The sequence below is a fragment of the Idiotropiscis lumnitzeri genome, chromosome 5 (genome assembly GCF_059441095.1).
Source record: "Idiotropiscis lumnitzeri isolate Australia: NSW breed Sydney's pygmy pipehorse chromosome 5, RoL_Ilum_1.0, whole genome shotgun sequence".
NCBI lineage: Eukaryota > Metazoa > Chordata > Actinopteri > Syngnathiformes > Syngnathidae > Idiotropiscis > Idiotropiscis lumnitzeri.
In genome coordinates this window covers 20,688,883-20,715,363 of record NC_142395.1, presented here as the reverse complement: position 1 = coordinate 20,715,363, position 26,481 = coordinate 20,688,883, and the positions used below count along the sequence as shown (strand labels likewise).

The following is a 26,481-nucleotide window of genomic DNA, read 5'->3' as shown; positions in this document are numbered from 1 at the left end:
TTCAGACTCGGTTACAAAAGCAGTACTTTACAGCAGAATGCATACGTAGTGGGGCAGCACGGTGGTCGACTGGTTAGCACGATGGCCTCTCAGTGAGATACAGCGTCGGTAGTGGGTTCAATCACCGCTCCGGCCATCCTGTGTAGAGCTCGCATTCTCTCCCCGTACCGACGTGGGTTTCCTCCGGGTACTCCGGTTTCCTCCTACATTCCAAAAACACGCATGGCAGGCCCAACACTCTAAATGACCCCTAGGTATGAGTGTGAGCACGGATGGTTGTTGGTCTCTGTGTACCCTGCGATTGGCTGGCAACCAGTATTAGTGCCACTAGAAACTGAATATTTGAATTTTAAACTGAATTATTGAATTACATGAATTGTAAATGGGAAATTCTGATTGAAATTAAACAATAAATATACAATTGTTGTTATACAATAATTCAGTTTGTAATTCAATAATTCAGTTTTCAATTCAAATATTCAGTTTTCAATTCACATATTCAGTTTCTAGTGGCACAAATATCTGCACATAGTCCCCCGCCTACTGCCCGAAGATAGCGGAGATAATGAGGAGAGGCGGTATAGACGATGGATGGAAGGATTCATGCGCAGTGGCCACACGATGGACGATGACGTCACTGTCTCCGTTTTGTCAACATTTACCCTGTCTTTCAAGTAAATATATCTCTCTCGGTGAGTATTCTGGTACATGTATACTGTAACAGACACTCGCTCTCAATGCCAAAGTAGTGCGCCAGAAACTCCAGATGGTTTTCTAAAAAATTATTGTTGAGAGACTGCATTGCCAGCTCTACTCACAGGCAAAATATATGCAATTTTCTATCATCTGAAAGAATAAATAAGTCAAGACTTCCACGTGTTCATTGAAAATAAAAAAAAAGATTAAAACCAATATGGAACCAAACATCATAAACGGCATGATGTTCACTATGAAAGTTTTTCCAAATATTTCCTAAAATAAAAAAATGGAACCCACGCAGTCGTTGCTTAAGAAGAGACAAATACAAAGTCAGAATTGAAAGGCATTGCGATCAAAGCAAGTCAAAATTATTTAATTTAAACAACACACTGAATTTTCTGTAAAGCGCTTTGTTACAACTGTAGCTGTTAGTATCTTATTGATGACGTATCAGTAGTAAATGTTTCGTCGTAGTTTTACTTTATATGCCCCTGCCCTGTTGTTTGTCCACATGCAGTTGCCGTACAAAAAGTAGCTCTGTGTACGGTTCGCTTAACTAACCGTGCCACACTATCTTTCAGAATTCTAAGTACTTTAGTGATAAACCTACTAAAGCCTTGACGCAGAACGACCCATCACTGCTTTGATGGAGTAAAATATTAGCAAGTCCTCGTGTCCGTCTCGATGCACGTCGAAGTTTCTCGAGTGAGTTTAGTGTAGCTTAGCATAGTTTGCTAGCCGCGAACGAAGAGGCACGTTTGTTCGCAACACACAATACAATAAGCAGAAATCAAGGGTGAATTTGAAGTGTTATTTTGTGAATGAAAATGTGTGCAAGAGTGACAGTACAGTTCGCGGGGCAACAGGAACATTCTGGAGCAATCGAGGAGAAGAAGCGACAACGTCGACTACTGGACACTTGTTCCAAGAAGCTTCGGGTTGTGTTAAACAGAGGAGGTTTGTTCACTTTTTACTTGTAACTATTTATTAAACTGCCTGCTGTTATTACATTAGTTTTTAAGTGTGTTTATTGTCTGACTGTGAATATTAGATCATGTCATTCGGAACCAAGCTTTCGACCACGTGATCGGTATTTGTTTAGTTGTAAACCCACAAGTTGCTTGCAGAGGGTCGAGTGGAGTTCATTTTCAGCCCAGGATTTTTATGCCTTATAAACTAGCCCACTTAAATAAACGAAAATTTAATGACATGTATATTTGTACCCTTATTAGTGTATCAATCTAAATTGGCTTACCATTCGCCCCCAACATCGATCTATATTCATATCCACACTGTATTTGATCACAAATCAAAACTACAACTGAATGTGCTTATAAGATTGTGATCAGTATTTATTAAAAAAAATATGACAATACAACTCGCTAAAGTGGGCCAAATGTATAAAAAAAAGGGACCAATAGGCAAGTGTGTCCAGCCAACCCTAGGAAGCAATTGTGGCTGCAATCACAAGACGCTTAGCTACAATACGCTTGGAACTCAAATGCGCAATGAGGCAATCGAATGTGGTGCGCAGATTACTATTTTCAGTATGCCTGCGCACAAACCTACCAAACCATGCGTGTTTGTCTTCTTGTTTTCTGCAGATGTCAGTCAAGAATATCTTCATCCTGAGCAGCCAAAGCTCACTTACATAAAGGCGCAAGACCCCTCCAACATCAAAGCGGAAGAAAAGCCAGACCCACCCCACATAAAAGTGAAAGAAGAGCCACAGCCCCCTGACTTTAAAGTGGAAGATGAGCCAAAGCCCTGTCACATTAAAAAGGAAGAGGAGCAGTATGATGTCACCAATTTCCCATTGCCTGGTGAGTTTCTGAAGAGTGAAGATGATGGTAAAGGTGAAAGTGAGGAGAACAGAAAGGCGGAACCTCCAAGCAGAAGCTCAAGTGAACACACAACAGCCGAAAGTAATGGAGAACATTGTGGACAATCCCAAGCACACACACCACAAGCTCCATCATCAGAGAGGGAAGACATAACGTCACACTCTTCAGACGCTGACACAGGTGACGAACGTTCTAAAGATGCTTTGACATGTCACAATGAAAACAAGCTGTGGAAATGCTCTCGAGGTCCTCCCTCAACTACAACCCAGAATGAGCCAAACTCAGGTAATATAATAAGCGACTTAGTATTTGTACGTGCATGCCAAAAAAGAAGACAAAAAAGAATGTACAACAAGAGACATTATTGCTTGTATTGTTCCAAGCCTTATGGAAAGATGGCTAGACACCTCGAACGTGCACATCAAGATAAGAGTGACGTGGCTAAAGCCCTAAGCTTTCCAAAGCGGTCGAAGGAGAGAAAAAAGCAGCTGGATTACATTCGCAACCGGGGCAATTTTGCATACAATACTGCTGTTATGGAGTCGGGCAAGGGTGAACTGGTGCCATATAAGCAACCACCTAAAGAAGCGCAAGGTAGCGATTTTATGCACTGTGGCTACTGTCAAGGGCTTTTCGCAAGGAAGGTCTTGTGGCGACATATGCACAGTTGTGGGTTTAACCCTGGATCAATCACCAAAAAGCCAAGGAAAACCCGGATTCAGTCGCTCTGTACATACAGAGTTGCTAGGTAAATTTTATGCTCGAAGTGGCGTAAGAGGTGCAGTATCCAGTTTTGCCATATCAGATGATAAGAAGGAAAAATTGTGTTGCTGTAGGAATATGGATGATGGCACAATGGTTAGTTGTTTGCAGTGCGCAATAAGACACAATTGACATGTGATTGACTTGTGTGGTTGTGTGTTGATTGCAGAAAGAAGCCAGGAGGTAAAGCAAGCAAACTGAAAAAAAAAATGTAAAAACATGCAACAGCACTCGTCTCGAGCACGCTTTCTTTGGTTTCTGTTTTTTATTTGCCTTTCCAGAGACTTTCCAAAGCTGCAACACTTCTTGTTTTTTATGGAGACCAGAAGAAGAAGAGACTGAGAACATAGTCCAGGGACAGGGGCTTAAACATTTCTGGCTATGCCCCGGTTCTGCAGGATCGATAAACTGAATACTGTATACCGTTCTACTGACAGAGAAACACACACTAGAATGCAGTTTGCACAAGTATTTACCTGCATTTTAGTCGCTGTTTTCTGTGACCGCAATTCTTGTTTTAAAAAGCCATAAAAGGTTTAGAAATAAATCGCCAAGACTATTCATGTATATGTCGGCTGTGTGTCAAGTAACAACTCAAGTACCGTGTAATGCTACGACAAACTACATGGAAATGGACGATAGAAAGATAATGAAAACTAACATTATTTAAAAACTTTCTTTGGGTTTTATTAAGGATCACATACAGCATACACTTTTGCATTTTGCCAAAATGAGTAAATTTGAAGCTTCATTGATTGCTGCTATTCTCACCAGCGCATTTGTGTCTTAACATGATGCTGACAAGAGAATCGCTTATCACAAACTGAACGGGCAAAAATCTTTTCCCCAGTGTGTGTTCTTGTGTGTTTTACTAAGTCTGTCTTTGTAGTAAATCTTTTACCGCAAACTGAGCAAGTAAAAGGTTTCTCTCCAGTGTGTATTTTTACATGTGTTTCTAAATGTCCCTTTTGGGTGAAACCTTTACCACAAACTGAGCAGACAAAGGGTTTTTCCCCAGTGTGCGTTCTTGCATGCTTTGTTAAATGCCCTTTCTGAGTGAATCTTTTACCACAAACTGAACAGACATAAGGTTTCTCACCAGTGTGTGTTCTTGTGTGTTATTTGAAATGTCTCTTTTTAGTAAATGTCTTACCACAGTCTGTGCAGGCAAAGCGTTTTTCCCCAGTGTGTGTTCTTGTGTGCGTCGTTAAATTTGTCTTTCGAGAGAATCTTTTACCACAAACTGAACAGGCAAAAGGTTTCTCCCCGGTATGTGTTCTTGAATGTGCTCTTAAGCTTCCCCTTTCAGAGAAAACTTTACCACAAACTGAGCAAGCAAAAGGTTTTTCCCCAGTGTGTGTTCTTGCGTGTACTTCCAAGTGTCCCTTCTGAGTGTATCTTTTCCCACAAACCGAGCAGACAAAAGGTTTCTCCCCTGTGTGTGTTCTTGTGTGTGTTTCTAAATGTCCCTTCTGAGTGAATTTTTTACCACAAACTAAACAGGCAAAAAGTTTCTCCCCAGTGTGTGTTTCATCATGTCTTCTTAAACATATCACCGCAGAGAATCTTTTACCACAAACTGAGCAAGCAAAAGGTTTTGTATCATTGTGTATTCTCAAGTGTACTTTCAATGTGTACTTGGCATCAAAGGTTTTCCCACGCTGCGAGCATTTCCAGTGCATGTTGTCCGTATGACACGTCATATCACCTTCAGAGTGCTCCTCCTCCTCTTCTGCCACATCCCCATATCCATCCTCATTATCGGTGTCAGGAGAGTGTGTTGTTATGTTGTCATCTGATAGTGGAGGTAAAAGCCTGTCCGCTTGTGATGTTCCACAGTGGTCTCCACCACCCCCTTCCTCATCACCTTCAATCTTCACAATGACAAAAGGGAATTGCAACTTGGTGATATCAGCCTCCTCCTCTTCCTCCTTAATGTAGGAAGGTTCATGTGACTCTTCTTCCTCTTTAATGTAAGGGGAATTTGTCACGTGTGGCTCAGGACATGTATTTTTCTCTCATGTCTGTAGAACACAAGAAGACAAACACATTATTTGGTAAATTCAATATCATGCTGTGACTGAATGTATTTTTGCATATGCATAGTTTTTTGTTTATGCTGCTTTCAAATGCATGAGCAGTTTAGTAATTAAGAAGAATAACATCAGAAATGTTCAGTATTTCGAAATAAATAGTTGCGTTATGCTTTCTCTTGTAAATTAATGTAGGATTTTCACTCCAGAATAGTGTGGGAAAAGGGCAGACCCAGGAGCAAGTCTTAGCAGAGTAAAGTGAAATGAGCTGCATATTATAAAAGTAATCGTTAAATGCATTCTGCAAAAGCTATGCCAGATGTAATCAGTGAGACTAGAGTATACTCAGATATAAATAATATTCTGATGATTGTTAAGAAATATGTCCTGTCTGAGCTTATCCAAGTTAGTGGAAAGTGTGTTCATATGCAACTACAGCAGATGACGTTGCAGCATTAACTGAAAATGAAAAGCATGAAGTAGCTCAGACATCTGGCGAGCAAGATGAGCGTAACAACAGAGACGATAATTAAAGAGAAATGATCAAATAACGTTTAAAATAAAAGGTGGATAATAAAAACAATTGATCTATCGTGTGGCGAATCAGTCATTATTGTGGGAAGACAGAGAGTTGACATACTCCGAAGTCCAGAATCACCCCACAACTCTTTCAGATAAAAAAGGTCTGAAATGTTGGTTTCAGTGTGTAATAAAAGATTCACTCAGAAGGGACATTTAGAAACACACACAAGAACACACACTAGAGGGAAGCCTTTCACTTGCTCAGTTGGAGTTGTTTATTGACTGCATTGTATGTATACATTATTGGTAAGCTTCGTTTTGTATAAAAAAAATTATCCAGGAAGTTTGCATTGTCTTTCATTTCTGCGATCTTTTATCAAGATTTGATAGATGTTTCATCCTCAAGACCTCATCCAAGCGATTAAAAGCGTCGCTTTACGCTTAACTGGACGTCAATGCTTCGGGTTAGAAATAATCCTATGAAGTGAGCTCTGACATAACACAGACAGTCCACTTCTGAGAGAATGTAAAGTGTTTAATTTTAATCTTGAGATACATTGAAAAATAAAGTGTATTTGAAATATACATCTGTCTGCAAGTATTCTTTTTTTAAATTATACAAATTCACCTCATTGACATTGCAACACCAGACCAGTCCAAAAGGACACTAGATCATTCCAGCTGTCCACCAAATGAGGTCCCATCCAAATCTGATGTATCATGTCAAAATAAAAGTCACTTCAAATAAACAATAGACTAAATCAGTAGGCATGTTTTGTGGACGAATAAAGACGAGATGAAAATGTAGTTAAAACAATAACTGGGCTAAATAAAATCCATGGTCATTTTAGTTCACAAGCAAAGACAAGACGGAAATTAATATATTTATTCGGCGCAATCCCCACACGACACCCTACGGTCCTCATTGAAGTTAACAAGAAGTAGAAGTGCACATCGTGTTCGAGAGCGCAGGTTATAAGGGCTTAAAATATATTAAAACTTCACAATAGTATAAAAGTAAACACTTGGGCGCGGTCTTCCAGTAGATGGGTGCTCTGGCGCCATTATGTTTGTTATTTGCGGCTCCTGCACGATCTGTAAACATGTGATACATGTTGAAAACTCAAGTATCATGCAATGCTTAAACAAACATGGAAATAAAAGACAGAAAGACACTGAACATTATCACGTAGACTTGTATTTTAATCAGGATCACATGCTGTCAACACATTTGTGTTACCAAAAAGAGTACTCAAGTATTTAGTCGATTTAACGCTTCATTGATTGCTTGCTGCTATTCTTACCAGCACACTTGTGTTTCTTAACCTGATTCTTCCAAGAGAATCTTTTACCACAAACTGAGCAGGCAAAAGGTTTCTCTCCAGTATGCGTTCTCATGTGTTTGCTTAAGTATCCCTTCTGAGAGAACGCTTGACCACAGCTTGGACAGGCGAAAGGTTTCTCTCCAGTGTGTGTTCTTGCGTGTGCTTCCAAATTTCCCTTCTGAATGAATCTTTTACCACAAACAGAGCAGAAAAAAGGTTTCTCTCCAGTGTGGGTTCTTGTGTGTGCTCTCAAATTTCCCTGCGTAGAGAGTCCTTTACCACAAACTGTGCAGGGAAAAGGTTTATCCCCAGTGTGTGTTCTCATGTGGCTAATTAAATTTCTCTTTGTAAAAAATCTTTTACCACAAACTGAACAAACACAAGGTTTCTCCCCAGTATGTTTTCTTGTGTGTGTTAACAAAGATATCTTAAAAGTGAATGTTTTACCACAGACTGAGCAGGAAAAGGGTTTCTCCCCTGTGTGTGTTCTTGTGTGTGCTATTAAAGATAACCTAAAAGTGAAATTTTTACCACAAACTAAGCAAACAAAAGGTTTCTCTCCAGTGTGTGTTCTTGTATGTGCTCTTAAATATCCCTGTGTAGAAAACCCTTTACCACAAACGGAGCAGCCAAAAGGTTTATCTCCACTATGTGTTCTTGTGTGTCTTCTCAATTGTTCCTTATTAGCAAATCTTTTATCACAAACAGAGCACACAAACGGTTTCTCCCCTGTATGTATTCTTGTGTGACTTTTTAAGTTACCCTTCTGGGAGAATGTTTTGCCACAAACTGAGCAAATAAAAGCTTTTTCCTCAGTATGTGTTCTTGTGTGGGCTTTCAAGTGTGACTGTGCAGGGAATTTTTTACCACAAACTGAGCAATCAAACGCTTTATCCCCAGTATGTAGTTTTTCGTGTTTTCTCAAAGTTTCCTGGGCAGCAAATCTTCTACCACAAACTGAGCAGGTAAAAGGCTTTTCTCCAGTGTGTATTCTTGAGTGCCTTTTTAAATTTCCCTTTTTAGAGAATTTTAGTCCACAAACCAAGCAGGCAAAAGGTTTCTCCCCAGTGTGTGTTCTTGTGTGTGCTTCTAAGTGTGCCTGTGCAGGAAATCTTTTACCACAAGCTGAGCAATCAAAAGCTTTCTCCCCAGTGTGTATTCTCACATGCACTTTCAAACCCCATTTTGAACTAAATGTATTCCCACATTGAGAACATTCCCAGCGTTTCTTGCTTGTTTTTTTGTTAGTTTGTTTGTGGCATGTCTTATCACATTTAAAGTGTTCATCATCGTCAGAGTCGGCAGAGTGTGATGTTATGTCGTCACCATCTGATTGTGGAGCTCCATCACCCTCCTCTCCATCACCTTCAATCTTCACAATGACACATGGGAATGGCAAAGTGATATTGATCTCCTCCTCTTCAGAGTAGTGGAGTTCTGGACCTTCTGCCTTCACATCTTTCTCTTTAACATGAGAGGAATCTGGATCCCGATGCTTAGGATGAAGATGTGTTCTTGTGATGTCTGCAGGTCACAAGAAGAAAAACATTTTTTGGTAAAATCAAATATAATGTCGTGAGTTTGATGTTGTGTCCTATATCTTTTTAGCGATATAGTCATCAAACCAATCTCATGGCAGTTATCATGGCATACAAAGGAAGTTGTTTTCTTGGTTTGGTCATGTGACATTTCACATAAACCAGCTTTGACATTGAATGATGAGATGCACATGTGACTTTCTGTCACCGCTGTAAAGTAGTTACTAAATATGTGAGCATAAAAGGTGAACAAACCTGCTCTGTGTAACACAACTCGAGGTTGCATGTACAGGACGCCCATTAGTTGACGTTGTCGCTTGTTCTCAACTTTTGTTCCAGAAAGTTTCTCCACGTACACTTCTGACTTTGTTGCACACATTTTCTAACGAAAACTCCAACGTTTTACACTAACACTTGATATCTGCTTAGCTCCGTATGTGCTGGTCACGCCAGTGTCTCTTTGTCAGCGGCTAACAAGCTAAATTGAGCTAAGCTAACCTCACTTGAGAGGCTTCAAAGTGCACCTAGACGAATTCATCCAGATTCAAGGATGGAATAGTGTTTTTTGTCGGGGTAAGTGGCAATGGAGTGTATTGTGTGGAGGTTTCAGACCGTGTGTCGTAAAAAGAAGCGTCCACTTTGTTCCAACTTCGCAGCCAGCCAGCTCAGCTTAACCAAGCTAGGCTAGAGAGAGAAGCTTCAACGTGCACCGAGACGAGTTCCTTTGAATGGTGTATCCGTCCGGTAAAGTAGTGATAATAATGTCCTGAGTCGAGGTTTCAATGCGTTAAATTCTGATCTCAAATAATACATTCAGCCAAAACCCATCTGGTTACCCAAAGGGAACTCCAGATGCTGAGGAAAATGTATGGCAACCAATTTGGACAAATTACTTGCGATCGCTAGCAATTTTATTTGGTTACTAAGCCCTTTTTCGTTTTGTAATGATCGTCCTCTATACATTTACATTATACGCCTGTTTTTTGTTTTTAACTTATGTTCAATTGTCTTACGTTTTATGTTAAATTTTTAGGCATTTACAACCCCTTGTTTAAGCTATAGTTGCTTTAAAATACCCTACAAATAAAAATGTGTTGAGTTGAATTATAGTCTGTTGCTTTATGAAGTTTTGTCTATTGACTAGCTTTATGGCAGGGCATTTGGCCACCAGTTAAGTCCACCATAAACCCAACTATACAAAAATCACTAAGCATGTAAATATGCCATGATGATCAGAAATGCCGATTATTACATGTATGAATATGTTTGGTTAGCTAGATGTGTTTTTGTAGTTGAACTTGGCTTGCTCTGACTAAACAATTAGACAACGTTATTGTGGGCCAGCAAGCAAGCCATCTCGGGCAAATTTAAAATCAAATTGGCAAAAGAAACAACAAAGTGTGTTGCATCGGCCATCACTACCGATTGTGAAGGCCCTTTGCATATTACATTGAGATGCCAATCCATAGAAGCTGAAATCTGAGTGGACAAAAAAAGTCTAAAACATAGACATATGAACTGAACTGGAAGAAGTGCAGCCAAGACAAAAGCTAAAAATAAGAATGAATGAATACAATTGTATCATGTAATGAATATTACGGTTTAAATTGTCATTGTAGGGTCGTGCTTATGGTAGCGTTTTGCAAAGCTGGCCCTGACTGACCACTGCTGCAAAAAATGAACCTGCTTCCACTTTCAACAGTCTTCTGCGGCTGATAATAATAATAATAATTCAGAAACACTTCCTTACAGACAGGAATTCCTAGATTTTATCTCGTTTCTTATTACCGAGCCACATAATAGTCTGATAGGTGGCGGTAATGTTAGTGAATGCTCGTGATCAACCGCCATTTAACTCACGAAGAAGTAAAAGAAACCAACGAAGGAGAAGGGGACTGAAAAGTTAGCGAAACGGCATAATTGTTTAGGCCGTGATATTTGTTTATGTACTATTTTTTTCTTAATTCTTCCCGCATTTCTTTTATGCAAACGATTTTTTCGTGTATGTTTTTCTTCGTGTTCGCATGGATTCGCTTTAGTGCAATTTCAGACTTCGCAAGCTAACTTAGCTTAGCTTGCTGGCAGCGAAAAAACAAAGAGAAGCCGGCGTGAGCGACACATCGCTCTGCAAAGAAGCAAGAGAAAGTGTTGTGATTATCGTTTGAAAATGTGTGCACAGAGTGTAAAAGAAGAGTATGAGGAAGAGCTTTGTTCAAGAAAAGAGGAGAACGAGCAAAAACGTCAACTACTGGACGCTGTTTGCGAGAAGCCTCGGGATGGATTACAAAGAGAAGGTTTGATCACTTCTTACTCCCTTATGTTGGGTCCCTTTCTGTCCATGTGTCTAACAGGTGTAGTTTTACTCCAAAGTCCTGTTATGTTTTTCATTCCTTCATTCTACTGGTGAAAATTAATCAGGACAACCCTTCAGGGGACGAAAACAACACAAACTAAACATGATTGTTTGTCTATATTACGGTCAAGTAATATAGAATGGTCCATCGCAACAACTGTGTTGAGTCTGATGTAGTGTATTCCAGCAAGATGCAATAGAAAAACTGGAAGTTGAAACTTTGAGGAGTAAACAATTTCTTGAACAAAATATTTTGAGACCAATTTGATAAAATGCTGATGTACAATGGCGTGCATAATTTCAAGACTTTTGACATCTCATTATCGTGAGGAAATCAAATGTATCCCACAATATATTGCACTGATATAGAAATTGATTGATTTGGGTTTTTTTGCTTTTGTTTTTTAGGTATAATCGTTTTTGCATGAGACAAATTCATGAGTTTTGGATTGTAAATGTCTTTACTATACTCTAAGTAGAGATATATATGACAAATTGGATGGCAGAAACACACAGTTAAACAATGACGCAAATGTAACTGACCAAACCACATACCATATGTGTGTCTTGCAGACGTCAGTAAGGAAGATCTTCATCCTGGGCAGCCTGAGTGTAACTTCAGGGCTAAGCAGGAGGCACAGGAGTCCCCTCATATTAAAGAGGAAGAGGAGGAGGAGGATATCACCACAGTTCCATTTATTCGCGTCATTGTGAAGAGTGAAGATGAAGAAGGCAATGGAGACCACTGTGGAGGATCCCAAGTAGATAGTGACAACACATCTCCTGGCACTGATGATGACGAACATTCCAAAGGTTACACTATGGGTCATGCTGGCAACAAGCGCTGGAAATGTTCTCAGTGTGAAAAAAGCTTTGGCAACAACTCCGCCTTGAAAATGCACATGAGAACGCACACAGCAGAGAAACCCTTTTCATGCTCCGTTTGTGGTAAGGAATTCTCTCAAAAGGGAAATTTGATAAGACACACAAGAACCCACACACGACCCACCACACTGAAGAAACAATGCTCAGTGTGTGGTATGAGATTCCGTCAGAATTCACATTTGAAAAAGCACATGAGAACACACACAGGTGAGAATTCATTTTCCTGCTCAGTATGTGGAAAAGAATTCTCTCGTAAGTCGGTTTTGACAACACACACACGAACACACACTGGTGAGAAACCGTTTTCTTGTTCAACGTGTGAGAGAAGTTTTAGTAGTCGTTCATCATATATCCGACACAAAAAAACACACACTGGTGAGAAACCTTTTGTCTGCTCACTTTGCGGTAAGCAATTCTCTCAAAAGGGAAATTTGGTCAGACACACCAGAAACCACACTGAACAAAACACATTGAATCCACACTGCTCACCGTCTGGTATGATAGCCAATCAAAATGCACGTTTAGAAACCCAACTGAGAAAACACAAAAGCAAAAAAACGATTTCATGTAAAGTGTGTGGTAAAAAATTCTCTCATAAGTCCATTTTGAATCTACATAAAAGAACACACACGGCAGAAAAAACATTTTCTTGTTCAGTCTGCAACAAAAGCTTTAGTGGTCGTTCATCATTTGTTCGACACAAAAGAACACACACTGGTGAGAAACCTTTTCCCTGCTCTGTGTGCGGTAAAAGATTTGGTGAAAAGGCACATTTTGTAGTCCACACAAGAATACACTCTGGTGAAAAACCTTTTTCTTGCCCAGTCTGTAATAAACGTTTTAGTGCTTTTTCCACATTTTCCCGACACAAAAGAACACACACTGGTGACAAGCCTTTTACCTGCTCCATGTGTGGTAAACGGTTTGCTTTGAAGACTTATTTCATGGTACATGCAAGAACACACACGGGGGAAAAACCTTTTTGTTGTTCAGTCTGTAATAAACGTTTCAGTGGCCGTTCATCATTTGTTCGACACCAAAGAACACACACTGGAGAGAAACCTTTTACCTGCCCAGTGTGTGGGAAAAGGTTCGCTGGAAAGAAATATTTTATGGTACACACAAAAGCACACGCTGGTGAAAAACCTTTTACGTGCTCAGTGTGTAAGAAAAGTTTTAGTGTGCGGTCTTCGTTCATCCGCCACCAAAGAACACACACGGATGACAGGCCGTATTTGTGCTTAGTGTGTGGTATGAGATTAACATGCCGTTCACATTTGGACAGACATATGACAACACACACTGGTGAGAAAATGTTCAGTTGTAGTGTGTGTGATAGAAAATTCTCTCGCAAGGACAATCTGAAGACACACAAGTGTGCTGCCAAGAAATAAATCTGCAGGACTGGAAGTCAACTGTAAGACAACATGAGCACATTGGTCTAGTTGCTGTTACAACAGAGATCTCTGACTTTCGAAAGAACTCTTTCAATAATTTGGGGACTTGTGACCATTTTTTCTGGTGGCGCTTCACAATTGGTTTCAATACATTGACAGCTGTGTTCTATTCAAACTGTCTGTTGTGGAATTTCTGCATTGGAAAAATAAATAAAAAAATATTTTGTCTTTGGTTGTTTTTATTTCAGGAGCAAAGTGGTACGTGTAATGTCATTTGAACAATACCCCAAATTGTCACACCAATTTGGAGAAATCGTATAATTTCCCACGTCACAATAGATCGAAATCTCTGTTACCTCTACTCCATTCACTTATTGGGACATTCATTTATTTGTTTAAAACCCCCAATAGTTATTTATATGTCAACATCCATGCGTCGCTGTAACACATTCAGTCTCTATCTCTGTTGCAATTTGAATCAGAATCAGAAATCTCTTTATTGTCATTGTACTCAAGTGTGCAACGAGATTATTTGCTGATGACACTGAAAATATAAGCATAGTGACAACAATGGTCATCCTTGGACCTGTTAAAACCGTTTTGCCGTTCAGCTCCTTTATAGCAAATTGTGCAAACATTTTAGCGTCATCCTGATATTACACTCGAAACTCTCGCTTTTGTTTGCGAGTAGCGAATGAAGCATGTAATGACACTCCACACCTGACAGGGGCAGTAAAGCGCTAGAGTAGTGTTTTTACTACCGGATATTAAGAAGCAACAACAAAGCCAACTGGAGGCTCGTTGCACGCTTTGTGCTCTATCTATATAAATCTGCTGTAAAGCAGAGTGAAATTGTTCGCGACAGAATTAACTCGCCTCAATGTATTCGTGAAGCTTCTCCAGCTTGTTTAGCTTAGTTACCGAGCTGCGAACAGTGACACGCAGACGTTAGCAACGTCTCGCTAAGAAAAGGTCAAGTGTGGGTGTAAATTGTAATCATCGCGTGAAAATGTGTAAAGTTGAAGTCCTGAGAGCGTTGCTAAATCAACGACTCAGTGCGGCTGTTGAAGAAATATTTGTCGTGTTTGAAAGGACGATAGCGGAGTACGAGGAGGAACTTTGCCGAACAAAAGAGGAGAACGAGCGACAACGTCAGCTACTGGACGCTGTTTTCAAGCCTCAAGTCGAATTCCACACCGCAGGTTTGTTCACTTATTCCTCTCACTTGTTTTGTCACTACTCTCTGCTTTCAAACAATATATCTGTGTATTATGTAAATGCTGAGAGCATTCAAATGTTATTCTGCGGGAAAATTATTTGTATTTAACTTGACCAAACCATGTGTGTTTGTCTTCATTGGCCCTGCAGGCATCAGTGAAGATACTCTTCAGCCTGAGCAGCAGGAGTGGAACTTCAGGGTGGAACAAGAGAAGCCAGAGCCCCTCCATGTTAAAGAGGAAAAGCCCCGCTCCGTCAAAGAAGAAGAAGAGCAGGCTGACGTCACTAACTTTCCACTGAGTGGCGTCCTTGTGAACACTGAAAATTATGAAGACAACGAGCGTTGGTCACAACTTTGTCCCAGTCAAAGTGAGGGGAACGGAGGAGCGACGCCTCCAAGCAGCAGCTCAAGTCAACACTTGACAAGAAGTTGTGGATCACAAGTGGTCAGCCTCTTAGCTCCAATGTCAGATAGCAACAACACAACATCACACTCTCCTGACACTGATGATGATGAACACTCAAAAGCTGATATGACATGTCACATTGAGGACACACATATTAAATGCTCTCAATGTGACAAAACTTTCATCAACACAGCAACTCTGAAAAGACACATGACAATTCACAAAGGAGAGAAAACATTCAATTGCTCGTTTTGTGGTAAAAGATTCAATCAAAAGGTACATTTGATAAAACACACAAGAACGCACACAGGAGAGAAACCTTTTGCCTGCGCAGTTTGTGGTATGAAGTTAAGTCAAAAAGAATATTTGAAAGTGCACATGAGAACACACACTGGTGAAAAACCATTTCCCTGTTCGGTTTGTGGGAAAAAGTTCTCTCAGAAAGCCTTTTTGAAGGTACACACAAGAACACACACTGGTGAAAAACCCTTTTCTTGCTTGGTTTGTAAAAAAAGTTTTAGTGCTTATTCAACATGTACTCGGCACCAACGAACACACACGGGTGACAAAGTGTTCAGTTGTAATGTGTGTGATAAGAAATTCACTCGGAAGGACAACCTCAACAAACACAAGTGCACTGGTAAGAAATGAAGCTGCAAAATAAATGGAAAAAAATAGTGACAAACTAATGGTTACTAGAAAATATTTATTTTTTTGCTTGGGCTTGTGAGCCGAAATTTAAAATCCATTTACTGGTGTCTTTCTTACTCTTGGAATTTCTTGAGATTGTGAATTTCAAGCTTTCATTAAATGTAAACTAATCATCTAAATAAAATAATTTTAATTGTGAGTAGCGGATTGATATGTCTCACCTTTTGAGTTTTTTTATTAGTTTTACTTTGACAACAGTCTTATTTGTTGAGGACGCAAGGCATTTATTAAATTATTTGCTAAATACTGGCAAAATGGCACCAGAAAGTTGCTTGCTCTTGGACACACTATATTTTACTTTGTGCTTGTTGTACATCAACTGTTTTAGTAGTCATTGACGCTTGTATATTTTCAGAAATGCTATGACTTCAGTTAAGTTATTTACAGGCTGTTGGGCAGATATTTGTTGCGAATTGTTTTGAGGTGTGTGTTAGTTTAAAAAACCAAAAGTACTTCTATTGAAACTGAAATGCCTCTTATACATCATATTCACAGACTTTCACACATTATACCAAAATGAGCTTCTGAAAATTAAATGTGAGAATTATATAAACAGATACTCAAACAGACAGAATAGACAGATTCTAAAATAAATAGACTGTTATATATCATAGAAACACAAGTAGAGGTATCTGATCAATTGGTCTGTCATGATAACCACTATATCAACTTATCATTTTGATAAGTCATATGTCATCAACACTGTTTTAAGTTAATTGTTCTTACAAATGATGTACTTGAGTTATTGTGTTATAATATTGTAAAGAATTAGTAATTGTGACAGGCCTACAGATCAATACGGATCAATAAATGCATCCTTTAAAAAAATGCATGTCCGTTTACGCACTAGGACTCGGACGATTACTAACTAGACCCATAAAATCTCATGCACCCACAAATTCCCAAGAGCATGTGATTAAGTACTGTATTAATGCAGTGTACAGTGTTTTTATATTGCCTTCAGGTCTTATACTTTATAGAAAACGCCTAGGACCTTAAAAGGCATGGACTAAGATCAGACAGCCCTGCTATAGCGGCTGTTGCCATGGACACACCACTTTCTTCACCAAATAGATACTCTACTAACTAGCAGCGCAGCCAACGGACCAAAGCAGGAATCATCTGCCGTCTGTCGTCTTTTGATCATGCACATTTGCAAGTAACGATGATGTTGACGCCACGTGTAGAATCCTAACATTAAAACAGTTTATTTTACATTTTAATGTGTCCCAGTTATCCCCAAGAGGACAACTTGTTTTTTGGGGGGTGTCTTGCATACCCGCGAAAACCTGCTATTCATTTCCATTGCATCTCAACGATTCATGTCGCTCACATATTTTTTATCCAAATGGCGTATTTCGCCGTGAGTGGTTTTCATGTCAGTGTGAGACCTTCCAAATGAGCTGATAACCAATTTAGCCATAAAGTAAAGTCGCAACTCTTATCCCCGACACGAAGTTTCACTGTTAACACTTTCCGCGGCACCCGTAAAATAAGTCACTACATATTCCACCTGACAGGAAACCTTTATTGTGACAGGGTGCGACAAGAACGAATGTAATTGTGCACATATGACATCTCGTCTGTCAAAGCGCATAAACCTGATTTTTTTCTGTTATTATTTTTTATCAAATGACTGAAATCCGTTGCTTCAACGAGGAACGTTAATACCTGGGGTCTGCATTTTTTGCTGCGTACCAGCCTTTGTGTCAGGGATACCAGGTTTGAAATGTACCTAAATGTTTTGAAAATCCAAGTGATCAATATTCGTGAGACTATAGCGTGTAATGACACATCCATATCTGTAGAGGCAGTAACGCAGTAGAATGTTTCGTCTCTGCCGGAAGTGAGTAAAAAAGGAAAAGGGGGCGATCTAAAACTGGATTTAAAAGCCGAAGCCTGTTGAACCCAGGCCATGTGTCTTAAATAATCATTCACCTCTTCTCTTTGTCACGCTTAAAATATATTGGGAAAATAAATAAAAGATTATGTCGACACGTTTGATCTCTTTGAAGATCAAAGGAGTAGGAGTAGGCTGCGTCATCGCCTACGTCATCATCACTACGACAACACAAGCCTCGTTCAATGCTTTACTATTCAACTTGGTTTATTTTGCGTGAACAAGTCCCGACACAGCGCACCTAGGTAGACAGAAAGCGACCATTCCAGTTAACTTGACTGACTGACTGTGTGGTACAGTTCGTACAGTCTCTTTGCACTTCGATGCTTCTCCGTTTAGCTCATTTTAGCTTAGCTTATTTTAGCGTGCTAGCTGGGAACAAAGAGACGCGAAAGTGAGCAAGCGAGTGTAAAGTGTGTGAAAATGTGTAAAGTAGAAATACTGAAGGCGTTGCTAAATCAGCGACTAAGTGCAGCCGTTGATGAAATATTTGGAGTTTTTGCAAGAACGATAGCAGAGTACGAGGAGGAACTTTCCCGGACAAAAGAGGAGAACGAGAGACAACGTCAACTGCTGGACGCTGTTTTCAGGCCTCAAGCTGAGATACTTGCAGCAGGTTTGATCATTTTTCCTCTCATTTGTGCAGTAACGTCTACTAATTACCGTTACTTCTGTTATGGACTTCTCATAAAGTTGAACATCCGGGCACTGAAGGAGGTCAGCGGTGTCTCCATTAATTTGATTAATTTAAGTCAGGGGTCTCCGTCGCTCTTCCTCGAGGGCCGGTTTTCTGGTTGTTTTCCGTCTCTCCCTGCTGCAACACATCTGATCAAAATGATCAGATAATCAGCAAGGTCTGCGGAAGCTGAATAACGAACTTGATATTTTGAATTGGGTGTGTTCAAGTAGGGAGAGATCGAAAACATCCAGGAAATCGGCCCGAGAGGAACAGGAATGAGGACTCCTGAGGCGCTGTATCAGATCTGGTCTGTGGTTAGAATTAGAATTAGAATTAGAATTAGAAATCCCTTTATTGTCATTGTACTCAAGTGTGCAACGAGATTAGAGGGCTCCCCTCTCCAGTGCAATACAACAATAATACAGACAAATATGTAAATTAGATAAATAAATAAGAGAGTGCAATGGAATTTAGTACTGAATAGGGTATATAAAAACACATCACGATGCTGTTCTGCAAGGTAAGGGTGTTCTCGTGTGTGTGTGAGAGTTCAGAATGGAGATGGCTCTCGGAAAGAAACTGCCTGGAGTTGGACAATCTAAAGCAGTTGCACATGCCAATCTGCTAACTTCAACTGTTTTCCGTTTTAAATTAATATGTCTTGTTTTAATATTGCTACTCGTGTAGATGTCTTACCTATTGTTCTAATTAGGATGCACATAATTTGACCAAACATGTCAGAAAGTTGCATACAGTATATACTTATATTAATAAAACAAATGTATTTCAGAGACATGTATCCAAATTACATCTGCAGTATGGTATTTTATCCTAACTGATTCAAGCTTGATTTCACGAAACCACATGCGTTTATCTTGTGTCCTGCAGATGTCAGTGAGGAAGACGTTCCCTCTAAGCAGCAAGAGTGGAGCTCTATGGTGGACCAGCAGAATCCAGAGGTCGTGCATGTTAAAGAAGAAGAGGAGGAGGCTGATGTGAGCATGTTGCCATTGACTGGTGTTCCTTTTAAAAGTGAGGATGATGGGCACCAGTCGCAGCTTCTTCACCATCAAAATGATCAGAACACATGGATGCAGCCTCCAAGCAGTAGCTCAAGTCAACGTGTGACAACAGAAGGTGATGGAGACCACCGTGGAGAATCGCAAGCAGACAGCCTCTTAGCTCCAGTATCAGATCGCGACAATGGGACGTCACCCTCTAAAGATGACACGGCATGGCACACTAACAACGCACACTTCAAGTGCTCTCAATGTGACAAAACATTTGGTACCAAGTACACTTTGACAAGGCACATGAAAAGTCACACTTCTGGCAAAGAACACTGGAAATGCTCTCAGTGTGGGAGGACTCTTGGCGACAGGAGGAATCTGAGAAGACACATGATGGTTCACACTGGAGAGAAGCCATTCATGTGCTCAATTTGTGGGAAAAGATTCTCTCAGAAGGCCAACTTGATAACTCACACAAGAACGCACACTGGCGAGAAACCGTTTTCCTGCTCACTCTGCGGCAAACGTTTTGGGGATCGTTCTGCACTGATTCAACACAAGAAAACACACGCAGGGGGCAAACATTTTGCTTGCTCAGTGTACAACCCAAGTTTCAATGTTCATTCAAATTTGGGACAACACATGAGAACACACACTGGACAGAAACCATCTGCGTAATTTCTCGACATGATTCCCTCAAAGCTGCACTTTGATAAGACACTGCATATCAGGTCAGACACATGAAACAGGGTATATGATTACAGTTTACAGTCTTTAGATAAAAGATCAACCAGTAAATGATGTATGCATTTAAATAGTGTGTCTAAATTGTGCCACAAATGCTCACAATGTTCCAAAATATCCTGTGTTGTTAAATGACTTTATACATAAATGTGAAACCACAGTTTGTGTACATTGTTTTGAAAATTAACCTGCTGTTTCATTATCAGCTCTGTTGTTTTTATACAATACAATGCTATTTTTCATTATTGAAACACTGAATAAAAATGGTGGCGTAAATTATCGGGACCTCAATTAATTTCTATAGAAGTATGTACATATTGTTTTATTGCCTTATGTGTTGCTAGTTGCTCCACTGTTTGTGATCAAATGTACCGGTACTTTACCAAAAGGGCTATAACGTGTTGTAAAACTGAGACTAGTTTCGTTCATCAGTTTCGTTAGTCAGTCAGCTAGTGGACCATTGTAATTTATGTGGTTTGGGTAAACATAATTAGTAATTGAGTAATTCATTGTCAGCAAGCACTTGGTCTTCCTTTTTGAAAAATTGTTAACTAATTTTGAAGTTTATTGCCTCCAATTGGTACACATAAATCTCAACTTTTACGGGTCACTATGTATTTTGTATTTGTATCTGACAAAGGTTGTGTAAGAGAAGCTGTGCGAATAAAGCTGAGTACTGCAGATACAATACGCATGTAACAAAACCACAGTCCGCATTATGGAAGTTACAGGTGAAATTGACTATAGGACTCACCTTGACATCTGTGTTCATAAAGTCCTTCGAATGCTACTTGATGCACTGGGGCAGGTTTGATGATGCAGTCAACAAGAGGCTGCATTTATCCTCAGACACCTTCATAGTGCAAAGACCAATGCGAGGATTCCCCTCCTGGCCTTCAACACCCATCATACATGTAACCAGCACAGCATTTTTCTTCTCTGACAATAAAGTCACTATTTGATTATTCCGATATTGAAATTGGCTAAAATATCTGTCTATGAATAGATAATAATAATAATAATATTCCCTTTATTAGTGCCACTATGGGGAAATTCGAGATTCGAACCCAGGTCTCCTGGGGAGACTGGGTCCTAAACGCGGCGCCTTAGACCACTCGGCCATTCTGGCAGATGGCAGAAGGTGTAATAATAATCTCACTGCACACTTGTTCTTGCATACTTGCGTTAATGAAAAAATATATGTTTAGTGTTATCATATTTATTACGATATTTAGTCTAGTATTAACTGTTTTCAATAGATCCATTGATTACAATAATGTCAAACTAAACTTTTCTGCCAGTCACATATTTATCTGGTAGTACAAGGGAAATTATAAATAGTCGTCACTCAACCACGCACACTTGTATCGTAGTATTGTCAAGGGGGCATCTGTAAACTATATGCTGTGACTCATTTTGTAGTAGGATCTTTCTGTAAATTATTTAGCAAACGTTCCATGTTTAATCGCGCATTCGTTGCATGTAGTTTGTCTAAATGGGTATACCGTAGACATTTTTTTTTACTATTTGCTTCCGGGTTCGGTTCTGTTTCTGAAGGCGTATGAATTGCAATCGTTCTTTCCAAAGTAGGACTGGATGTACTGAAGCCTGGACACAAAAAACCCTGTCGTTAGTTTGGAGTAAAACATCTCTAATTATATGCTCGTATCCGATCATCCGATCTCTTGTTGCATTTTAAGCTTCTCTAGCTAGCTTGGGTTAGCCTAGCTCGCGAGCTACGCTCAAAGCGACGCGTTTGTTATCAACACATCGCCCAGCAGAGTTCCCAAGTGAGCGTAAAGTGTCGATTATCTTGTGAAAATGTGTAAAGTCGAAATGCTGAGAGCGATGCTGAATGCCCGTCTGAGTGCGGCGGTTGAAGAAATATTTGGAGTTCTCGCAAGAACAATAGCACAGTACGAGGACGAACTTAGTCGGACCAAGGAGGAGAACGAGCGACAACGTCATCTACTGGACGCTGTTTTCAGGCCTCACGATGAACCACGTAGAGCAGGTGTGTGCTCGTCATCATATTCAACTCATTCAAATTATTTCACCCATGGAGACGGCTGTCTTGCTGCCTACGCATTTTTATGTTATGGTGCTCGTCGATTGTTTGAATAAAGTTCATCCAATTGCGAGGGTATCACCTGTTTTTATTTTTTTGGGGGGGCGGGGTGATGTTGGTGGTGTTGAATTTGCTTCATTAGGCAATAACACATTTGTATAGTTTGTAGAGGAGTACTATTTAGCTTGGTTTTACCTTTCTATCGCAAAAGAACTGACAATAGAAGCAGGGTGTGTACACTTTTTTTTTAAAAGGACATGTCAAACCAAATACATTCTTAACAAGTATATGTTCTATACTAGTTGAAACACGTACATTTTTTTTTTTATATCTTAAGTTTTTTTTCTATAGCTTAATATTCCATAAACACACTATTCATCCGAACGTCATCTTTAGACGAGTGAAGGCACATAGAACATATTTTTGCAAATCATTTGGGATGTTGACTTCCCCTTTAAGTGCTCTTCATGTGTCGCATAAACACGCCTCAGAATTGACACAACTGCTATTACTATGGGTGAGTTCAACAGGAAAAAAAACAAACACGCACACAAAGGTGAATATGTCAATGTACACTTTCTTGGAAAGTTTGTTGGCTTTACTAAAGATAATTTGTTTATTGTGTCCTGTAGATGCCATTGAAGAAAGTCTTCCCCTTGACCAGCAACAGGAATGGAGCGCCACAGTTGAGCAGCAGGAGCCAGAGCCAACCCAAAGCCAAGGGAAAGAAGAGGCAAATTCCTTCCTTATTAAAGAAGAAGAGGAGAGAGAGCATCGCCAATTGCTGAAGTTGCCATTTTCTGGTGTCATTGTGAAGAGTGAATATGATGACGACAAAAGTCAGAGCGGGGAGAACAGAGGGGCGGAGCCTCCAAGCAGCAGCTCAAGTCTACACGTGACAGTAGAAGGTGATGGAGCCCATTGTGGTGGATCACAAGCAGACAGCTGCTTGGCTCCACTATCACACTCTCACTCTGATGATGAACACTCTAAAGGTGATTTGAAATGTCACATTGGTAGCACACACTGGAAATGTTCTCAATGTAAGAAAACTTTTGGTTCCAAGAATAGTTTGAGAGTGCACACGATGATTCATTCTGGAGATAGACCATTCATGTGCTCAGTTTGTGGTAAAAGATTCTCTCAGAAGGCACACTTAACGACACACACCAGAAGACACACTGGAGACAAGCCTTATTCTTGCTCTGTCTGCAACAAAAGATTCATCGATTACTCTGCGATGGTTAAACACACAAGGATACACACCGGAGAGAAACCTTTTGCATGTTCAGTCTGCAACTTCAGTTTCAGTGATCGCTCCAATTTGGGTAAACATATGAGACGACACACAGGAGAGAAACCTTTCGCCTGCTCACTTTGTGGTAAAAGATTCTCTATACGGGGGCATTTAACAACACACACAAGAACACACACTGGAGAGAAACCTTTCACGTGTGCCATCTGCAATTTAAATTTCAGTGATCGATCGGGATTGGTTCAACACATGAGAACACACACTGGGGAGAAACGCTTCTCCTGCTCAATTTGTGGTAAACAATTTTCTCAAAGGGGTCCTTTCACAAAACACATACAAATACACTCTGGTGAGAAACCATTAAGTTGTAGTGTGTGATTCTATAGTGAGTGCAAGTTGAACAAACCCAATTGTACTGGAGAAAAGAAAATTGATGCCTTGAACACATTGTGATAAATCTTTGATTTTGTGTTGTGAGCTATAAACGTGTATATGTGATCCTAAATAAAAACCATTGATAGTGTTCAGTGTCATTAGCAGTGTTCTTAATTGCCTACATTTGTAGTTTAAAACATAAATATAACAAACTATCATCCCAGTGCATGTTAATATAATGTCAAACTCACATTACAGCATTAGCGTTAAAAACAAATGGCCTCCAGATAATTTGAACGGAAGAAATGCAGCGCAAGTCTGCGTGTATACAGTGAAGGTCTTTTCGAGACAAAATTAATCATATGAGATCAATGTTGGGCTTTTTATACGTAAAGAATTGTCATCTTACAGGAGGGATTTTTATTTTTTCTAAAATAGCTTAAAGCAAATGCAATGTTTAACAAAAGAATAAAGTAGTCATATTTTAACAATAGAATTTTTAAAAATCCAACTACCAAGTATATTTTAGACAAATATGCGTATTGCTGTCAGAAATAAATTATTTATACATATTAATGTCTGAATCTGTGTGACATGTTTTTCTTTCATAATTTCTGTGTTAGGTACACTTTAACTGGTTGTGGTGATTTCGCCGTTATCGACTCCCTTAAACTGCATTGTAATTTATTTTGAAAAACTGGCAGTTAAAAAAAAACAACTAGCATAGGGTTTTACTTTGAAATTGACGCTGAAGGTGCTATTTTCCGCTTTACAATCGCAGCAAGAGCCAGACCTTTAAACGAGCCCTACAAAAAAATACTTACTGGATGATTGGACACACTTCGAAACCTATACACTTGCACGTATTGGAGTCACCATCAACTCAGTCTTCGTGCTGCAGATGAATTTATCTCGGTGCACTTTGTTAGCATTTCCTGTTAGCTTAGCTTAGCTTGTACGCGAGGAAAAGAAAAGCGACTCATAAGATAAGCAAGTTGTGATTACGATTGTCTGAAAATGTGTAAAATTGAAATGCTCAGAGTCTTGCTGAGTCAACGATTAAGTGGAGCCGTTGAAGAAATATTTGTATTGTTTGAGAGAACGATAGCGGAGTATGAGGAGGAACTTTGTCGGACTAAAGAGGAGAACGAGCGACAACGTCAACTGCTGGACGCTTTCAACAAGACTCAAGTTGAATTACATGTACCAGGTTTGTTCACCTATTCCCCTCGCTTGTTTAGTTATGAAAATGTCTATTTTTTCGTGATTATGCCTGTTCCGAAGAAGGCTGTCGTACAGTAGGACTTGCACCCGTAAATTAATCTGGTTTGAGAGTTCTTTAAGAATAAGGGAAAGAAAGAAAGAATTAAAAAAGAACTCCAAGGAGATAGGTGGATCCTTCAAAAAGACAGACTGAAAGATTAATGGATAGACAGACACACGGCCTAAAAAGACATAAAGACAGACATATACAAAGACAGTCATTCCTTTTTTTGCACTATCGACTGAAAAGCTTTTTGAAATACGAATATGACACACAAGGGCAATATTTCGTCTTTTACGTCCAGGTATTTGCATCGTCATCGTCATGCTTTTATTGTACCAAGGCACATATATACACATTTGAGAAAATTCACAGCTGCAAAAACATATCAGAGAAAATATCATGTGTATATACATAGTGAAATTTTAATAATTTATTTTCAATTTCCTCAGAATTGTACTTACCCTTTATGAAATCTGGGCCCAATTAGTTCAACAGAAATGTGATTCCATGAACTGTGATTTATTTTGCTGTACGAGTGGTTGCAGCTTTTCGAAAATAGGTTAATTGCGCATTCTGCCATCTGGTGGAAGAGCATTTAATTGTTTCATTTCTCATTGTTGCTTTGTGATTGCTCGGTGCAAGACTAACTTGTGTTTGTCTTTTTGTGTCCTGCAGTTATTGAAGATGTTTACCCTGAGCAGCAGCAATGGAGCCCCAGGATAGAGCAGCAAGAGTCAGATCCGCCCCACATTAAAGAAGAAGAGGAGCAGCCGCGTGTCCCCCACATTAAAGAGGAAGCGGAGGAAGATCGACTTCAAAGGCTGGAGTCGGCAGTAAATTGTGCCATCGTCAAGAGTAATGATGAAGAAGAAGCTGCTGGAGACCACTGTGGAGGATCGCAAGCATGTAGCCTTTTGGCTCCAATGTCAGAAAGCGACGAACCAAAGTCGCACTCACTTGACTCTGGTGGGACCTGTCACAATGATAACAAACGCTTCAAATGCTCTCATTGTGACAAAACATTCAGCAGTAATTATTCTCTGAAAAGACACATGCGAAATCACTCCGACAACGAGCACTTGAAATGCTCGGAATGTGGCAAAACCTGTGTTGACAAGTACATTCTGAAAGTGCACATGAGAACACACACCGGAGAGAAACCTTTCGTATGCTCAGTTTGCGGTAAAGGGTTCGCCCAAAAGGAAAATTTGAGAACGCACATAAGAACTCACACGGGAGAGAAACCTTTTACGTGCTCACTTTGCAACAGAGGTTTTACTGAGGGTTCGGCATTGACTCAACACATGAGAATACACACAGGTGAGAAACCCTTTCCGTGCCCAGTGTGCGATCAGCGCTTCTCAATCAAGTCAAATATGTTGACGCACATGAGAATACACACCGGAGAGAAACCTTTCATCTGTTCAGTGTGCGGCCTTCGAGTAACACAAAGGGGTACTCTCAAAACTCACATGAGAACACACACTGG

General features: G+C 39.9%; 6 protein-coding genes and 2 pseudogenes across 8 annotated transcripts in view; 6 read left to right on the top strand and 2 right to left on the bottom strand.

The window, feature by feature from the left end:
* Positions 1-81: 81 nt before the first annotated feature.
* On the top strand, positions 82-6,148 carry LOC148337224 (uncharacterized). Its single transcript, XM_088297101.1, has 4 exons — positions 82-92; positions 1,438-1,495; positions 1,566-1,656; positions 2,304-6,148. The coding sequence occupies exons 1-4, from the start codon at positions 82-84 to the stop codon at positions 3,293-3,295; spliced, it is 1,152 nt and encodes a 383-aa protein (XP_088153227.1). The 3' UTR covers positions 3,296-6,148.
* Positions 3,497-5,306, bottom strand: LOC148337225 (uncharacterized; annotated as a pseudogene).
* LOC148337223 (uncharacterized) lies at positions 5,104-9,587 on the bottom strand. 3 transcript variants are annotated; one of them, XM_088295471.1, is made up of 3 exons: positions 8,979-9,587; positions 8,512-8,709; positions 5,104-5,329 (listed from the first exon to the last, which is right to left on the bottom strand). In XM_088295471.1, exons 1-3 carry the CDS (start codon positions 9,100-9,102, stop codon positions 5,304-5,306), a joined length of 348 nt encoding a protein of 115 aa, XP_088151597.1. In that variant the 5' UTR covers positions 9,103-9,587; the 3' UTR covers positions 5,104-5,303. The 3 variants fall into 3 exon arrangements, with proteins under 3 accessions (XP_088151597.1, XP_088151596.1, XP_088151595.1); XM_088295470.1 differs by lacking the exon at positions 5,104-5,329 and adding an exon at positions 5,565-6,955; XM_088295469.1 differs by lacking the exon at positions 5,104-5,329 and having other exon boundaries at positions 7,043-8,709.
* Positions 9,588-10,573: 986 nt separating this feature from the next.
* Positions 10,574-13,554, top strand: LOC148337222 (uncharacterized). Its single transcript, XM_088295464.1, has 2 exons — positions 10,574-11,017; positions 11,650-13,554. Exons 1-2 carry the CDS (start codon positions 10,891-10,893, stop codon positions 13,353-13,355), a joined length of 1,833 nt encoding a protein of 610 aa, XP_088151590.1. The 5' UTR covers positions 10,574-10,890; the 3' UTR covers positions 13,356-13,554.
* A 511-nt stretch (positions 13,555-14,065) lies between these two features.
* LOC148337221 (uncharacterized) lies at positions 14,066-15,661 on the top strand (annotated as a pseudogene).
* Positions 15,662-17,612: 1,951 nt separating this feature from the next.
* Positions 17,613-20,303, top strand: LOC148337220 (uncharacterized). Its single transcript, XM_088295512.1, has 2 exons — positions 17,613-18,210; positions 19,162-20,303. Exons 1-2 carry the CDS (start codon positions 18,018-18,020, stop codon positions 19,959-19,961), a joined length of 993 nt encoding a protein of 330 aa, XP_088151638.1. The 5' UTR covers positions 17,613-18,017; the 3' UTR covers positions 19,962-20,303.
* Positions 20,304-21,546: 1,243 nt separating this feature from the next.
* Positions 21,547-23,873, top strand: LOC148337219 (uncharacterized). The gene is made up of 2 exons (XM_088295497.1): positions 21,547-22,041; positions 22,728-23,873. Exons 1-2 carry the CDS (start codon positions 21,849-21,851, stop codon positions 23,726-23,728), a joined length of 1,194 nt encoding a protein of 397 aa, XP_088151623.1. The 5' UTR covers positions 21,547-21,848; the 3' UTR covers positions 23,729-23,873.
* A 604-nt stretch (positions 23,874-24,477) lies between these two features.
* LOC148337218 (uncharacterized) overlaps positions 24,478-26,481 on the top strand; it is a 2,237-nt gene continuing 233 nt past the window's right edge. The window contains exons 1-2 of the mRNA XM_088295505.1: positions 24,478-24,935; positions 25,668-26,481. The exon at positions 25,668-26,481 is cut by the window's right edge and continues 233 nt beyond it. Of these exons, the coding sequence (XP_088151631.1) occupies positions 24,743-24,935; positions 25,668-26,481 (1,007 nt within the window). The 5' untranslated portion in view covers positions 24,478-24,742. The remainder of the gene's footprint in view (positions 24,936-25,667) is intronic.

What these genes read in the sequence shown, in the direction of transcription:
- LOC148337224 (XM_088297101.1), top strand. An exon ending in ACAATAAGCAGAAATCAAGG is followed by an intron (nt 1,496 to 1,565) that starts GTGAATTTGAAG and finishes GCGGGGCAACAG; the next exon opens with GAACATTCTGGAGCAATCGA. An exon ending in GGTTGTGTTAAACAGAGGAG is followed by an intron (nt 1,657 to 2,303) that starts GTTTGTTCACTT and finishes TGTTTTCTGCAG; the next exon opens with ATGTCAGTCAAGAATATCTT.
- LOC148337223 (XM_088295469.1), bottom strand. Translation starts at nt 9,102, where the DNA reads ATGTGTGCAACAAAGTCAGAAGTGTACGTGGAGAAACTTTCTGGAACA. An exon ending in AGTTGTGTTACACAGAGCAG is followed by an intron (nt 8,710 to 8,978) that starts GTTTGTTCACCT and finishes TGTGACCTGCAG; the next exon opens with ACATCACAAGAACACATCTT.
- LOC148337222 (XM_088295464.1), top strand. Translation starts at nt 10,891, where the DNA reads ATGTGTGCACAGAGTGTAAAAGAAGAGTATGAGGAAGAGCTTTGTTCA. An exon ending in GGATGGATTACAAAGAGAAG is followed by an intron (nt 11,018 to 11,649) that starts GTTTGATCACTT and finishes TGTGTCTTGCAG; the next exon opens with ACGTCAGTAAGGAAGATCTT.
- LOC148337220 (XM_088295512.1), top strand. Translation starts at nt 18,018, where the DNA reads ATGTGTAAAGTAGAAATACTGAAGGCGTTGCTAAATCAGCGACTAAGT. An exon ending in AGCTGAGATACTTGCAGCAG is followed by an intron (nt 18,211 to 19,161) that starts GTTTGATCATTT and finishes TGTGTCCTGCAG; the next exon opens with ATGTCAGTGAGGAAGACGTT.
- LOC148337219 (XM_088295497.1), top strand. Translation starts at nt 21,849, where the DNA reads ATGTGTAAAGTCGAAATGCTGAGAGCGATGCTGAATGCCCGTCTGAGT. An exon ending in CGATGAACCACGTAGAGCAG is followed by an intron (nt 22,042 to 22,727) that starts GTGTGTGCTCGT and finishes TGTGTCCTGTAG; the next exon opens with ATGCCATTGAAGAAAGTCTT.